General features: G+C 42.5%; 1 protein-coding gene across 13 annotated transcripts in view; it reads left to right on the top strand.

Annotated features, from left to right (window-relative positions):
* Positions 1–14,433, top strand: part of LOC131684476 (uncharacterized) — a 231,462-nt gene that overhangs the window by 197,535 nt on the left and 19,494 nt on the right. For all 13 annotated transcript variants that reach the window (XM_058967399.1, XM_058967394.1, XM_058967401.1 and 10 more), the window contains 2 exons: positions 6,727–6,903; positions 14,199–14,313. In XM_058967399.1, coding sequence (XP_058823382.1) covers positions 6,727–6,903; positions 14,199–14,313 — 292 coding nt within the window. The remainder of the gene's footprint in view (positions 1–6,726; positions 6,904–14,198; positions 14,314–14,433) is intronic.

The raw sequence follows: 14,433 nt of genomic DNA, 5'->3' as shown, positions 1-14,433 counted from the left end.
CCGTAGAGCTGCAATCTCGGCACTCCACCAGTATACCGGGCATCTACCGTTTCTTGGCAGTGTTTTTCTCGGCATAGTGGCGTCGCACGCGCGTGATAGAACAGCTACCAGCGCATCCCCGCTTAGACTGTCGGTGTTGGCCTCCAGTCCCAGGGCCGCGGTGAAAGCTTCGCTGTCGAAGTGATTGGACTTCCACCCGCGTACCTGACAGGGATCTCCCGCCCTCGGATGCTGCACACCATAGTTGATCTTAAAGCGGATTGCTAAATGATCACTATGGGTGTAGCCTTCGTCTACCCTCCATTCCATGCCTGGAGCCAGACTCGGGCTGGCAAAGGTCAAATCAATCCACGCCTCCACTCCGTTTCTACGGAATGTACTAGCGGAGCCATCATTAGCTAGCACAGTATCGAGTTTCGCAAACGCTTCCATTAGCGCTTGACCCCTGCTATTTGTACAGCGGCTGCCCCACTCCACTGCCCAAGCGTTGAAGTCTCCCGCTATTACTACCGGTTTCCGGCCCACGAGGTCCGACGAGAGCCTGTCGATCATCTGGTAGAACTGTTCTATTGGCCACCTTGGTGGGGCGTAGCAGCTGCAATAGAACACACCATTGATCTTGGCAATCGCCACACCCTCGGCGGAGGGGTGTATTACCTCTTGAACCGGGAACCTTCCCGTTGTACAGATTGCCACCATTCCAGACCCGTCCGACACCCAATTGCCGTTGCCGGCAGGGATGCTGTACGGGTCTGATAAGAGGGCGACATCTGTCCTCGACTCCGAGACCGACTGCCACAGCAGCTGTTGGGCTGCTGCACAATGGTTAAGATTTAGCTGTGTGACTCTCACGGCTTCTTCTTATTTAACTCGCCGAAGGGACACGAAGGTCCGCCCATAGCATGTTTATGGGCTTGCTTCTTAGAGGTGCAGATAAGGCACTTATATGCCTTAGTGCACCCCCGCTCTTTATGCCCCTCCTCGCCGCATCGACGACATAGCTTACTCCTGTCTAGGCCTTTGCATTCGTAAGCTTTATGGCCGGATTCTAGGCACCGATAGCACCTGTCCACTGAAGGCGGCTGGGGTATACTAATAGGGCATACCGACCAGCCGATCTTCAGCTTCCCTTTCTCGGTTACCTTTTTGGCATCCGCATTGAGTAGCCTGAGGTAGGCTACTTGGGTGCCAGAGGGTCCGTCCCTCAATCGCACAGAGGCCCGCTCGATTGTGACGCCGCAGTGCTCCTTGACGGCTGCGACGACGTCTTCTGCGGTCGCGAACTCGTCCAAGTGCTTGCACTGGAGAGTTGTTTCCGCACCTAGCGACCTGATTTGGGCGCCCTGGCCAAGGACCTCTTGAGCCAAGGCCTTATATATTGCACTTGATTGTGCGCCTCGCTTCAGCACCAGGAGCATCTCTCCCGTGTTGGTGCGTCTTACGCTACGCACATCCTGCCCAAGGGCCGAGAGGCTTTCGGCCGCCTTCATCGATTTAAGGACATCGGCGTATTTGTCCTTGTCGGTTTTTAACCACAAGGCTTCGCCTCTGTCCTTGGCCTTCCTCGCAGGCCGCGGTACCTCCGGTTTCGGTGCCGGCTTTTTCTTGGTAACCAGCGTCCAGGGGTTTGAGCCCCCCTGCCCCGGTCGTGTCGGGTTGCTGGTACCATCGCTCTCCACAGCGAGGTCACTCTCGCCCTCGCTTACCTCACCCAGGCGGCGTTTGACCTTGACGGTTGCACGCCGAGTGGTGTCGGTTTTGGCACCCTCTCCTGGCGACTTCCTAGGGCGCTTCGCATTCGATGCCGTCTTGCGATTGCCCTTTCCCTTTCCCTTCGAGGGGAACTCGGTCGCCGCTCCGATCGACGTGGCTGCTCCATAGAAGGTAAAGGCCACTGTCTGTGAACCTCTATTAACCTTCTCTCTTTCCTCCCTATTGGAGGCCACTGTCTGGGTTTCTCTGTCGGGCCTCTCCCGACATTCCACCCTCTCAACATATGCCTGCTGTTCCTGTCTTGCGACACGAACAGCTTTCCGGAGCTCCAGAAGGCTCAACTTCAACTCCTTGGCTATGTTCTGCTTTGCGCTAGCGAAGTCGATTATAGCATCGAGTTGCTTCGCTACTTTGCGCATCGCAGCTATTGGCCCCTCCGATGCATTGGTAGGGGTATTGCCTACCGCTGCTGGGGGGTCACTGGTGCTTTCGAGTACAGCACTCATCGTTCCACTACTCTCCCCACGGGGGGGAGACCTCGCCAAACCACCTCTTGCGAAGGGGTTTGGCACCTCCGTCTGTTTATTTTTATTTTTATTTTGCTCCATGAAAATTCCCACGAGTAGCGCGAGAAATATATGTCCGCCACGCCAGAGCTCCGCATTAGCGTGGTAAGGGACGCTTACTGTGGGGGTTGCCCAGGTACCCCACAGGCTCCGTTAACGATCGAGCATCTTTTTCACCCCCTCGATCACTCATCCCTCGGCACGGGTCGCTTCACGCCTTGGAATTGGGGTTATGCCCTACCTTGCTTTACGTGGTGATCTCGGCCCGGATCATCACAACCATCCTCCTTTACCAGGGCTTTGGACCTGTAGCTCTGGTTCTCAATAGTTCCATGTACGTATGTTATTACAGACATGCTACTATTGAGATCCGTCATTCGCTAGCGGAGTTAGGAGAAAGTTATAGTGCGTCTGGGTTCATTGAATGGTAAAGGGGCAGTGCCAGGAGCGGATCCAGAAAAAAATTTCGGAGGGGGTTCGAAATTTCGATTTTGAAATGTTCATTGTACAATACGTAATATGTAATACCCTCATTTAATTAAAGTCAGCTTTAGTGAACGAATCTGATTTGGAATGGTTTAGAATTTAGAATGAATTGAAAATAGAAACTGCTTTGAAATTTCTCATGAAGTTAAAAATTTTCGAGGACGGGGGGTCCGGACCCCTAAGACCCCCCCTCTGGATCCGCCACTGGGCAGTGCTAGCAACGCTCTCTGCTTGGTTGAATTGTACGGACCAATGATAATTACCACTTTCACAAAATACATTATTCTCGTTACTTACAGTAATCGTGCATTTTACAGAAATTTTACAAATATAATATACTTGCACATATTTCCGATCAGGTAGTGCAAAAATATAGCGCTTTCGATCAGTACAACGGAAGTTATTCGCATTTGAAAACTGGGAAAATATCTCAGCACAAACTTTGAAACGGGATCCCTATATTGAAACGTTAGAAGTATTCTACTTCAAAATGGGTACGATTTTAGCAGCGTGCACTCAGTACACCATCGCGACTGCAGAAAGGTTAATAACCTGTTTGAAAACTGAACAAAAAAAATGTGGCGAAGATTTCGGTGCCATTCAATTTTTGAATCACAAAATAGAATTAATTCACTTCGTTACTTCGCTTTACTCTTTCCATAATACTAACGGCTAATTTCTTCACTTGTATGAAAATCTGTTTTCGCTGTAAACCGGTTTTCGACTAATTGCTCCCCAACTATTCGAAAACTGGTTTTCAGCAAAAACCGGTTTTCATCCAGTAGTCAAATGATCAAAAAACCTTTGAGTAGATTTTCACATGTTCAAAAAATATTTTTGTTGTAGATCAGAACATATGAGTCTGTTTGCTTCAGCAATAATATTGCTTGTGGTATAAAAACTGGATTCTAACCGCACTGCGCACTTACTATTCCTTTACTAAATACTTCTCATAGACTGGTTAGTTCGACTGGTCTGTCTATGAAGGTACCATCTCTATCACTTGAAATTTATGCATTTTGACCGTTTTGACTGCTCGTAGTTTTCGGTAGCAGACTAGCAGTTTGATCACTCGAACTTTGAACGTGCGGAGTCCTGGTTGGTGGGAAGTGCGCAATATAACACAAATATTATTTCTCGACAAACATATGATTACGGCTTAAAAGCCAACTGTCAAATTTGAAAGGAAATTCCGGACAAACCGTTACTCATCAATCACAGATGTTGGTAGTAAACAAAAGAGAAAATTTTTCTCTTTTATTAACTGCTGCAAACTGTGTTTAGCCTGTAACGGTTTGTCCGGAATTTCCTTTCAAAGAGAATTTTGACACCACTTTCCCTAAAACTTTGTGAATGATACAATGCAAACTGCCTCGTAAACACGATCCTACACTTTTCGGACGAATTCTATTTATGTATCCCAATGTCCGAAAGTCACAACTGAAGAGTACCATTAATTATGTAGTCCTTTGTCCGGAAGTGCAAGTGAATAAAACAGAAAAGTGCCAGTCATACATTTCCATTTGCACCCTGCACCGAAAAATGACTGCAACTAGTGCCCGTTTATCGTCACCGCAAAGTTTTTGTGATGTTTTTTTACTACCCGTTTTAGGCTTTGCTACTGTGTGGTGTTATTTTTTTTGTATCCTTTTAGCTCCGTCCACAATGGTGGTGATGGCGTGATGCAAACCAGAAAAGGCTTGCTCTCGTGTACAACTCCAGTATGCATAGTCATGCGATTTAGTTTCTGGTGGTACATTACAATACTCAACCTGTTTTATTTATTCATGTATTGCGCGCTTATAGTAACCAGTACAGACGGTTGTGATTTTATACGTTGAATGGCATATTTTACAATAATTTGGTGGTTGGAAACTATTAAAAATTGAGCGGGTGACAGAAAATAGCCAGAGACGTCTCGAAAAACCTAATGAGTTATGTTGTATCCATGACCATGCGGTAGACTTGGGTGCAGCTCTCAACTCCTACTTAGCAGAAGGTAAAGGATTCTTCATATTTCCGGTCATGTCCGTATGGGCCTGACTAGTCCTAGTTTTCTGATCTAAGTTTAAAACTGAATCGTTCTATAATACCTATTCGTCTTTCAATTTCATTACTTTCGTTTCTCTTAGGGATCATCCATAAATGATGTAGCATTATATGGGGGAGGGGGGAGTTTTGTATTTTGTGATGATGTGTGACGATAGGGGGGAGGGGATCATGTCATACTACGTAGCTTTACCCGTTTCATCTAACTAACATCGTTCTTTATTTTTTTAAATTTTTTACGGGGTCAAGAGGGGGAGGTTTACCGTCAAGCTACGTAATTACCAGGGGGGTTATTTAGGGGTTCGGGACGAAATGCTACGATAGGGAAGGGGGGTGTTAAAAATCACTCAAAAAACGTCATTTATGGATGATCCCTTTAAAGCATGTAAGCTTTACAAGTGCATTTAGTGCCATTATAGAGCAAATGAAAAGCTGATATAATGCTATTGTAATGCTGTGGGTTTATTTGTTATGCAACTCTTCTTGAAAATTCTATTCGGTACATTTATTTGCTCTATAATGGCACTAAATGCACTTGTAAAGCTTACATGCTTTAAAGATCCTTGAACAATTTACGCGTTATATCAGCTTTATATACGCATATAGAGCAAGCGATAATGCTATATATCGGCTGTGCAGTTATGCATTATTGATGCTAATATAGACCTTTATTGCATTGTTAATGCTGTAATGGAGTTTCAATGCAACATTAGTTCAAATATATAGTCAATATAGTGCAATGGCTTAATGCTTATGGTTACTTGGGTGTTGAAACGGTTTTTTGTATTTCAGACAATTTGCAGTCAATCAAAACGGCAAATTTTTCTCATTCGCTTTAATTAGGTAAAACTTTCATGAAAATATTTAGGAGATGGCGCTGCTTCAGTGGTGGCTAACGTGAATTTAAAGGTATGAGAACGATATTAAAGCTAGGGATTTTGGAGAAACTATAATATTGTTGTTGTAAAATTTGATGCAGAAAAAATATGGGAACAGTTATTTAGACACTTACTGGAAAATCTTCAAAAAAAATCTAAAAAAACTGTTCGCGCCCATACATTTTACTCATTAGTTTTCACCATGAAAAGTTGAAACTCTTTCTTTCACAACTCTCTGTTTCACTTATTTTGACAGCAGATTCCCAACTCATTGCAATTGGAATGTTTTCTTTTAAGCGCAAATGTAATAGCCGATTCGAAAACCGATTCATTCAGGATGGGTTGTTGCCTTTGGTTGGAATGTAATCATAAGTCAGCCCATATTCTGAATCTCATTCCGGATGTAATTTACTGGGATGAGGATATTTTATGGTGCGAACGTGAATGTGTCGTCATAAAGAAGCTCTAGTTGCCGCAAGATGTTCAAAATATGAAAAGCGCACCCTATTATATAACGTAAGCGGAAACGACATAAACTACTCAATTGTTTATTGTATCTAGCTTGATCATAGGTAGAATCTGGCTGTATTTCTACTCTTATTCCGGCTGTTGGCACTTGATGAATTTATCTGGAATACCTCTTTAGTAGAAACTTATCACTAAATCACTGAATCGGCCTACTCTTCAGAAATAAAAAGCTACCAATTATATCGAAAATTTGAGCATAAATTAATAGTCCCACCACATGGGGGAGGGGAATTAATAAATTATCTCTCTGGTGATATTCGGTGCAAAGTGTATAACGCTCAAGAAGCGGGCTATACTATTTTATTCATAAATCAATTAGCAACCCACTTCGGTGAACCGCGTGAATCGTAATTATTTCGCTACATTGTAATCATTGATTGTGTTACCATATCGCAACCCACCCTGTCCCGGTGGTCCCACCGGCTACCGTAATTACATATAGGTCAAATGTGGAAAAAGTTAAATAATTTACATAATTCCCCAACCACGGTTTTCTCTCGTTCCAGCGCACGGAATTGATTGCTTCAAATGTGTGTCGATGAATGGTGCGAACAAGGCGTGCGACGACCCGTTCCACAATAACTACTCCACCGCCATCCTGGAGTCGCCGTGCATGGGTGGGCGAAAAGGACGGGACGGACTGTTTCCGGCCACGTCGTGCATCAAAATTGCCGGTTACTACGGTAAGTACCCGCTACAGCTGAGGTGGGATTATTGAATGTCAAATTTTGCTCGTTCCATTTCGACAATTTGAGTGAACCAGTTTTGAATGCATTAGATAATATCACAGAGAACAGACGCCTATCTCGTTTGTGTTGGGTTCAATTGATTTGCTATGCTATATTTCTCCTTAGTGGAGAAAATATTAGGTAAAAACAATTTTTTCTCTACCATGGAGAAAAATGTTTAAAACCATCGTTGGGGGTAGAAAACCTATAAGTAAATTAGTTATGCGTTTCGACTTCGTCTCATCAGAATCCGACACTAACTTAGTCACAGGACTAGATTAGCGCTAGATTGACGCTAGCTCCAAGAACGAAAACACGATTTGTGTTTCTGAGCAAACCCCTAGTCCTGCGTGCTGTACCGCAAGAAAAGGAGTCCAGCTTGGGTGTATTCCTAGATATTGAGGGTGCTTTTGACAATGTATCCTTTCACTCTATTGTAGAAGCAACACGCGGTCATGAAGTATTTTGGTTTGGATAAACGCAATGCTTAGTAACCGTATTCTTTGTTCGTCACTGAGACAGGCAGAGATAATAAAGTTGCGTATTTGCAGCTGTCCTCAGAGTGACGTTCTCTCACCTTTGCTATGGAACCTGGTTACCGACGGCTTGTTGAGGAAACTCAATATTCTTTCTAACCTACGGGTTTGGTGACGATAACTAATTACTAATTACTACACTTCATTGTATCAACAGCTCTCGAACAGTGTCGACAGATGTCGATAAGTTAAATTATCAGTTAATCCAAACAAATCCTCAATGGTTCTTTTCAAGAAGAAGCGAATAACAAGCAGGATTCGTCCCTTGCAGTCCCCTCTGACTCTGTGTGCGGATCAAGCCAAGCACATTGAAGTTGAATTGAATTCCACACTGAACTGAACTGCTCGCATTGAATTCAGATTAAAAAAAGCGTGCGTGCATGACTTTCGGGCAATGCAGATGAACGTTTGGAACGACCTAGGGTCTCAAACCCAAATACATCTATTGGATTTACTCGACAATTGTACGTCCAATAATATACGGATGCCTTGCGTGGTGGCAGGTCCAATCGAAGCTAAACCATATGCAAAGAATGGCGTTCATGGCGTTGACTGGCGCGTTCGCAACAACTCTGACTGCTGCCCTTGTGGCCCTTCTAAATATTAATCCATTACACATACACATTAAAAAAGCACTATCATGTGCATATAGACAACAGGTTAATGGTCTTTGGAACAGTAACTATGTTGATCTTGCTACCAGTCATACACGACTGTGACCACAAATGGTTACATGGGGTGAGGAAATTTTTGCTCCCAGCGATATTACACTCACATGTAGTTTTCCTTACAGCGCAAGTGACAATTTATGTTTTATAGCACACTACAAGTACAATCTAAGTTTTAAGATGGACTACAAGAATGCCATAAAATTTCAACTGTTACTTGGCAGGACATTTCATGTGAAAATTCCCTCTCAAAGGAATGGTTGTTTAGCTATCTGGAGAGACAATAACAAACGCAAGTGGCCTGTTACACTGATGGTGGAACGTGCTAGTGTCGGTGTCTACTGTCGTGAAATTGGAGATTGGAATAGTCCCATCGCTAGGTAGATACTGCACTGTATTCCAAATAGAAAACTTTGCGATTATGTACGATCGGCCCTTCAACAGAGCTTGTTCGGCAAATGTTATAAACTTCTTCTCCGATAGTCAGGCTGCAATCAAGGCCATTAGCTCGGACAAATCACGGTCCAAGCTGGTGATTGTATGCCGAACTCAAATAGAAAAACTTAGCATGGAAGATACTATCAATCTCGTTTGGGTGCCCGTACATTCCGGTATTACTAGGTAACTTTGTTCAATGGGGTGGCTAGATAGGACTCCATAGGACCTTCTTTCCAAGGTGTTCGTCGCAGAAGTTGGGACAGTATGACAACTCGTCTTCACTGACACCAGCGAGGAAGTTTATCCGTCTACCGCCTTTGTCAGCTAGCGATGGCTAAAGTGAACGTAACATCATTGAAGACTTCATCAGCGCTTCGTCTGGTGTTGATGAGTGTCTTGTTAGGGGAAAAACTGATCAAAGCAGTCTGCGAATACCATACTTTTCCTATTTGTCGACCCACAATGTGGACTAACTCAGAAACGGCCCTGTCGTGCCTTCAGTCCCAACACTACCATTAAAGACAATCGGGAGCTTTAGAGCAGAGAAGATCATAAGCATGACGGAAGCAATCGAGTGAAGATGGCTCACTACGCGATGCAATGTAGCTGAAAAAGCCTGTTATCGTACAAATGCTTGAGTCCTTCGCGATGATACATGCGATTGCGAAGTTCCCAGGCCCGCACTTACCTGAACCGTACAATAAAGCAGTGTTTTTGTGGGCGCTATTGCCTGTCTTGGCCCTTCCGAGAACCTAGCTCTAAGCTCCAGTAGGACAAATCTCGAAAAAAAGAAAAGAAAATACAGTGTACCACTGAAAGAACCACAAAAGAAGCTTGAACATGCAGCCAAACTCCGTGTTTTAGCGAGTTATGGGAAATTCCTTGTGGAACTATTTTTTCAATGAATCTTGGAGTTTAAGGTGGATGTAAGGATACCAGCGTGAAAAAACATTTCCATTTTTTTAGAAATTTGGATGAAGCGAATTGATCAAAACTTTTGTATTTTATACTGTATAATTTAATTAACATTCTGTATTTTTTTATACAAAAATATCAACAAGCGACTCGGTGACGAAACTTTTTGTAGAATGTCTCTGGAAAAAACACGATTTGCTTAGCTTAGCTTAGCTTAGTTGACCGCCCGTGAGTTTCCCGTGATTGATCAAAGCCTGTTAAAATTGCATATTGAACCAATTGTATGATACTTGGGAGTAGTTCATCATACTCAACGTGCAACCTAAAGAGACTACGATTATATTATGATCAATAACGTAGATGGCCACGCCCATGCAGGTCAATTTTGGGATGGGAAGGAATGTTAGTTCAACACTTGTGACTATTATGACCGCATCATAATAGTTCATCCACAAGTGTCACAGGATAGGATTGGTGTTAGTAGGTAGGGAGATGAATCAGGATATATCTTGGTAGATATTGTGATTTAGCTAAGTAATCACGCGCTTTGTCTTTTCGTTTTAGATCAAAGTTTTCAGGTGTGCGACTTCCAGTAGCAATATGAATCCATTCAAATAGGCATTTTAAAAATTATTCTTCCGTGGGGCGTCATGAAAGGATAAAGCCGCGCGGAATATGATAGAGGTCTACTCATCTATAGACAATATGATCTTAACAATATGTACGTAGTCGCTGGCGATCAATTTCCGAAAATTCGAAACGAACAATTTGAACTCCGAACAGCCGACCATCGGGAGTAATGCTTCTTATTAACACTTCAATAATCATTTTCAAAGTTTGCAGTACAAAGAAAGCGTACAAATGTATAAAAGATATCCCAAATGAATGTGAAAAAATTCACTGCGAAATGTTAATGACAAGTTGGCATCTCCACTCTCCCTATCAGACACGTTCCCATAATTGGGTTAAATACTGCACTGGATGATTTTGAAGAAAGAACCAGGAGTGCGATTTTACGAAGTTTTAGCTTCCGATCGCTCTACATTTTCTGACAAAGTGAAGTTCTGGAATGTTGAGATTTTTATCACTGTTTAGGAAAGCAAAAGTATCATAAAGCTAGTGTCAGGCCTTCATGAGACCTCAAGAAGTCACTTTTGGAGGTATTCGTAAATGTAGATTTGTCGGTAAACGTTTCCAGAGTTAATTAAAAAAAGTCTAATTTAACACATCTACAGATCGCTAACAACTTAAAAATGTGCAATTCGACAGCTCCATCTTAGGCCAATTCAATAAATTTCCTACATAAAAGTTAACTTTTTTTAAAAAACGATTTATAAACCAAAGCTTTGGAAGTTAAACCTTGGCATGGAAGATATTAATATATGCTGTTACTTAGTGTAGAATTAGATTTCGTCCTTTACGGCTATTATACAACCGCCAGAAGAAACTTAAAACGTTGGTACACAATCGAGAATAGCGAATCAGAAAAGGTGACTATATGTCAGTGATTCACTAAATACAGAATGGATAAAGGTTATGATGTAAAACCTTAAGGTCCGTCCAGGTTAAGTCTTCGATACGGAGCAATACCTCGACCTAGGAACTCCTTAAGTCTTCGGTTGTTAGTCGCCTCTTACGACATGGGAGCAGTTCCCAGAGGTTCTATTCTTGGCTGAAATAGTGCAAAAAGATTTCAGCCCGCCGGACACCACACGGCTTTCTCTGGAAACACACGGTTTGCAGTATTAATTGCCATTCAAAAGCTACTTAACCCATTTATGCCCATGTTGTTTGTGGACAACAACGTTTTTAAACAGCTATAACTTTTGTTTGTGGCAAGATTTGCTCACAAAAACAAGTAAGGCTAATAAATGTGACTATTGGCTTTCATTTCAGTATTAACAGTTTCAAGGATCAGCTCTAGAACTGAAGCTATTGCAATTAGTCTGATTGAATTCCGAAGGAGCAGTGCTGCCAGGGACAGTTTAAGTTGACGACGGAAAATGAATTTTTCATATAACTTCGTTATGATGCAATATTAGTAAAAACTGATAAAACTTAACAATTTAGATTATTTTTGGCTACGTTTTCCAAGCAATTGGACTATTGTGAATATGCTAAGAGAATTGTAATAAGCATTGGAAGGTAAAAATTAAGCAGCTTCTAGCACTGCAAGAGAAGCACCTACCTTTATGAAAAAAAATTTTTCGAGTTTCTTGACCCCACCGTTTTCAAGAAAAAATAGTTTTGAAACCCTACATGCACTAGCAAAAAGTTGGGCATGAAAGGGTTAACTTTGCGTTCACATTATATGTATTAAATACCTAATCCATACGTCGAGTTTTCGAGATAATTTTTCAATTAAGGAGTTTTTTACTCATAAAATTGTGGAATTTTTCGTGAGCAATAGCATTTTTTATTTCAAATAAGTAAAAAAAACTCTTAATTGAAAAATTATCTCGAAAATTTAACGTAGGGGTTCGGTATTTTTTATATAGAATGTGTATGTACATCGTCCGTAGAGTCGCATACCTTTGCGGCGCATCTATGCGTTACGCTCTATATGTATCTTCTAAAATACTTCGCATTGGGTTCGAAAAGTGCTGTGTTAAAGGGCGAACACGAAATTATTACGACACCGAAAATGTCATGCCAATTTTCTTATAATGTTTAAAATCAAACCAAAATTTTAGGGTAGTTTTTTACATATATTTACTTCAAAAATCAAAAGAAAAGTTAATCGATGGAGCCTTGAGTGTAAAATTGAACGCATTTTCGCTTGATGCCCTCCATCAAAGTCTTTACAGTGTCATTCGGTACCAGTTTCTCAGTTTTTTTTCCATTTTCTTAACATGTTCTTCTCGTCTTTGACTGTCTTCTTGCTCTTCCGAAGTTCCCGCTTCATCATTGCCCAGTACTGCTCCACCGGGCGCAGCTCCGGACAGTTTGGCGGATTCATGTCCTTTGGAACAAAATGGACAGAATTGGCCTCATACCACTCCAGGACACTTTTAGAATAGTGGCATGATGCCAAATCTGCCAAGAACGGCAAAAGGCGCTTCTCGAGGCACTCAGATTTGTAGATCTCGCCATTTACTGTGCCCTTTGTCACGAATGGCTCACTCCTCAGTCCGCAAGAGCAAATGGCCTGCCAAATGAGATATTTGGAGGCGAACTTCGACATTTTCTTCTTCTTAAATTTGTCGTCCACATAGAACTTGCTCTTGCCGGTGAAAAACTCCAACCCCGGAATTTGCTTAAAATCGGCTTTTATATACGTTTCGTCGTCCATTACACAGCAGCCATATTTTGTCAGTATCTTCTCGTAGAGCTTCCGTGCCCGAGTTTTAGCCGTCGATTGTTGCCGCTCATCGCAGTTTGGGAAGTTCTGTACCTTGTATGTATGTAGTCCAGCTCTCTTCTTTACATTCTGGACGTAGCTCTGCGACATGCCGATCTTTTTAGCCAAATCACGGCTTGAGACGTTGGGATTTGCTTTAATCATCCGCCTTACCTTTCCCTTCGTCTTTTTGTTCTCCGGTCCCGGTCCGGTGGTCCAACGTCAACCGCTCCTGGAACTGCTGCAACACTCTGGAGACGGTTGAATGGTGAATGTTCAACATTTTTCCCAACTGCCGGTGCGACGGGTCAGGAAATTCCAGGTGTTTGGAAAGAATTTGTTCTCTCGACTCGCGTTGGTTCACCTCCATTTTCGTTGAATCGAAAAACACGACTTCGAGTTTGACAGCATGTAAACAATACACATCAATGAGAAAGTGTGCAAAATTTGGTTGATTTTTACCCAATGGTAAAAAAGTTATGCCCTGTTGAATGTGTCGCAATAATTTCGTGTTCGCCCTTTATATTCTTAGATAGTTCAATTATTGACGTAGCAATAAAAAAACTCGATTTTTCCTTCTTGTAAAGCAGGCCACCCCTTAGGTACAAAAATATGGCCAGAGACATAATGATATCACTTATGTCTCAAATGATTAGCCGGACACGTAAATGACATCAACGTTTGTAGGCGATGGATACATGTAGGAAAACATACGGTTATAGCACCTCATTTACTACTAGCCTGTATCCAGCGCGCACGTAATTGCTGGATAATTTTATTATTACGATCTACCCCTCATCTGAACTGAAAAGCAGAATGAACTCTACAGTCACTCTGAATCAGTGTTTATCATTTTCTGTATAGCCTTGTTAGAAGCGAACATCGTGATATTGAGACAATTTTACCCATCAGACTGAGAGCCATTAGGCGTTGGGCTTTATGCTATGCTATACATACCATAATGCGTTCAATGGCTGTATCACACTATCGCTCAGTACCAATCCAATATTAGGTGTTGATGTGACTCTTGTCGCAAGTGTGCTAATGCATGAAAGGGGATGGGTTTCCATTTGCATAAAACGTTGAACTTCCCCACGATCCAGACTCGCCTCCCATTGAACACCGGAGCCCATATAAAATCGTGATCTAGATCCCACAAAATACATGTGGTAAACGAGCATAGCTATGCAAGTGAACATGTGACCTCCCATGTCGATGACACTGTACAATGGCCGAACACTGGGCGGACAATATTGACTGCAACTATGGGATATCTGTGGGTTTATGTCGGTGGTAAATGTTTGATTGATGGACATTTCATTTTTTTTTCTTCTTCGCTATATTCCATTGTAGACGACACCCGTGAAACAATCACCGTCCGAGGATGTGCGCTGGATAGTGGAACATTGACTACCGATACGGAAATCATTCGGATGTCCCATTGCGGTCGGTTCTTCTACGATGATAGGTAAGGACGACGCTGGTGGGTTGTGTTCAAGGTGCGAACGGGGGTGGAACTTGCTATTGGTGAATGTCACATTTTTTACCCGTAAAGATTGAACCGATGAATGATTCGTCAACTCTGCAT

This window comes from Topomyia yanbarensis, chromosome 2, assembly GCF_030247195.1.
Source record: "Topomyia yanbarensis strain Yona2022 chromosome 2, ASM3024719v1, whole genome shotgun sequence".
Taxonomy (NCBI): domain Eukaryota; kingdom Metazoa; phylum Arthropoda; class Insecta; order Diptera; family Culicidae; genus Topomyia; species Topomyia yanbarensis.
The sequence above is the reverse complement of the archived record's forward strand: the minus strand, read 5'-3'. Positions and strand labels throughout refer to the sequence as shown.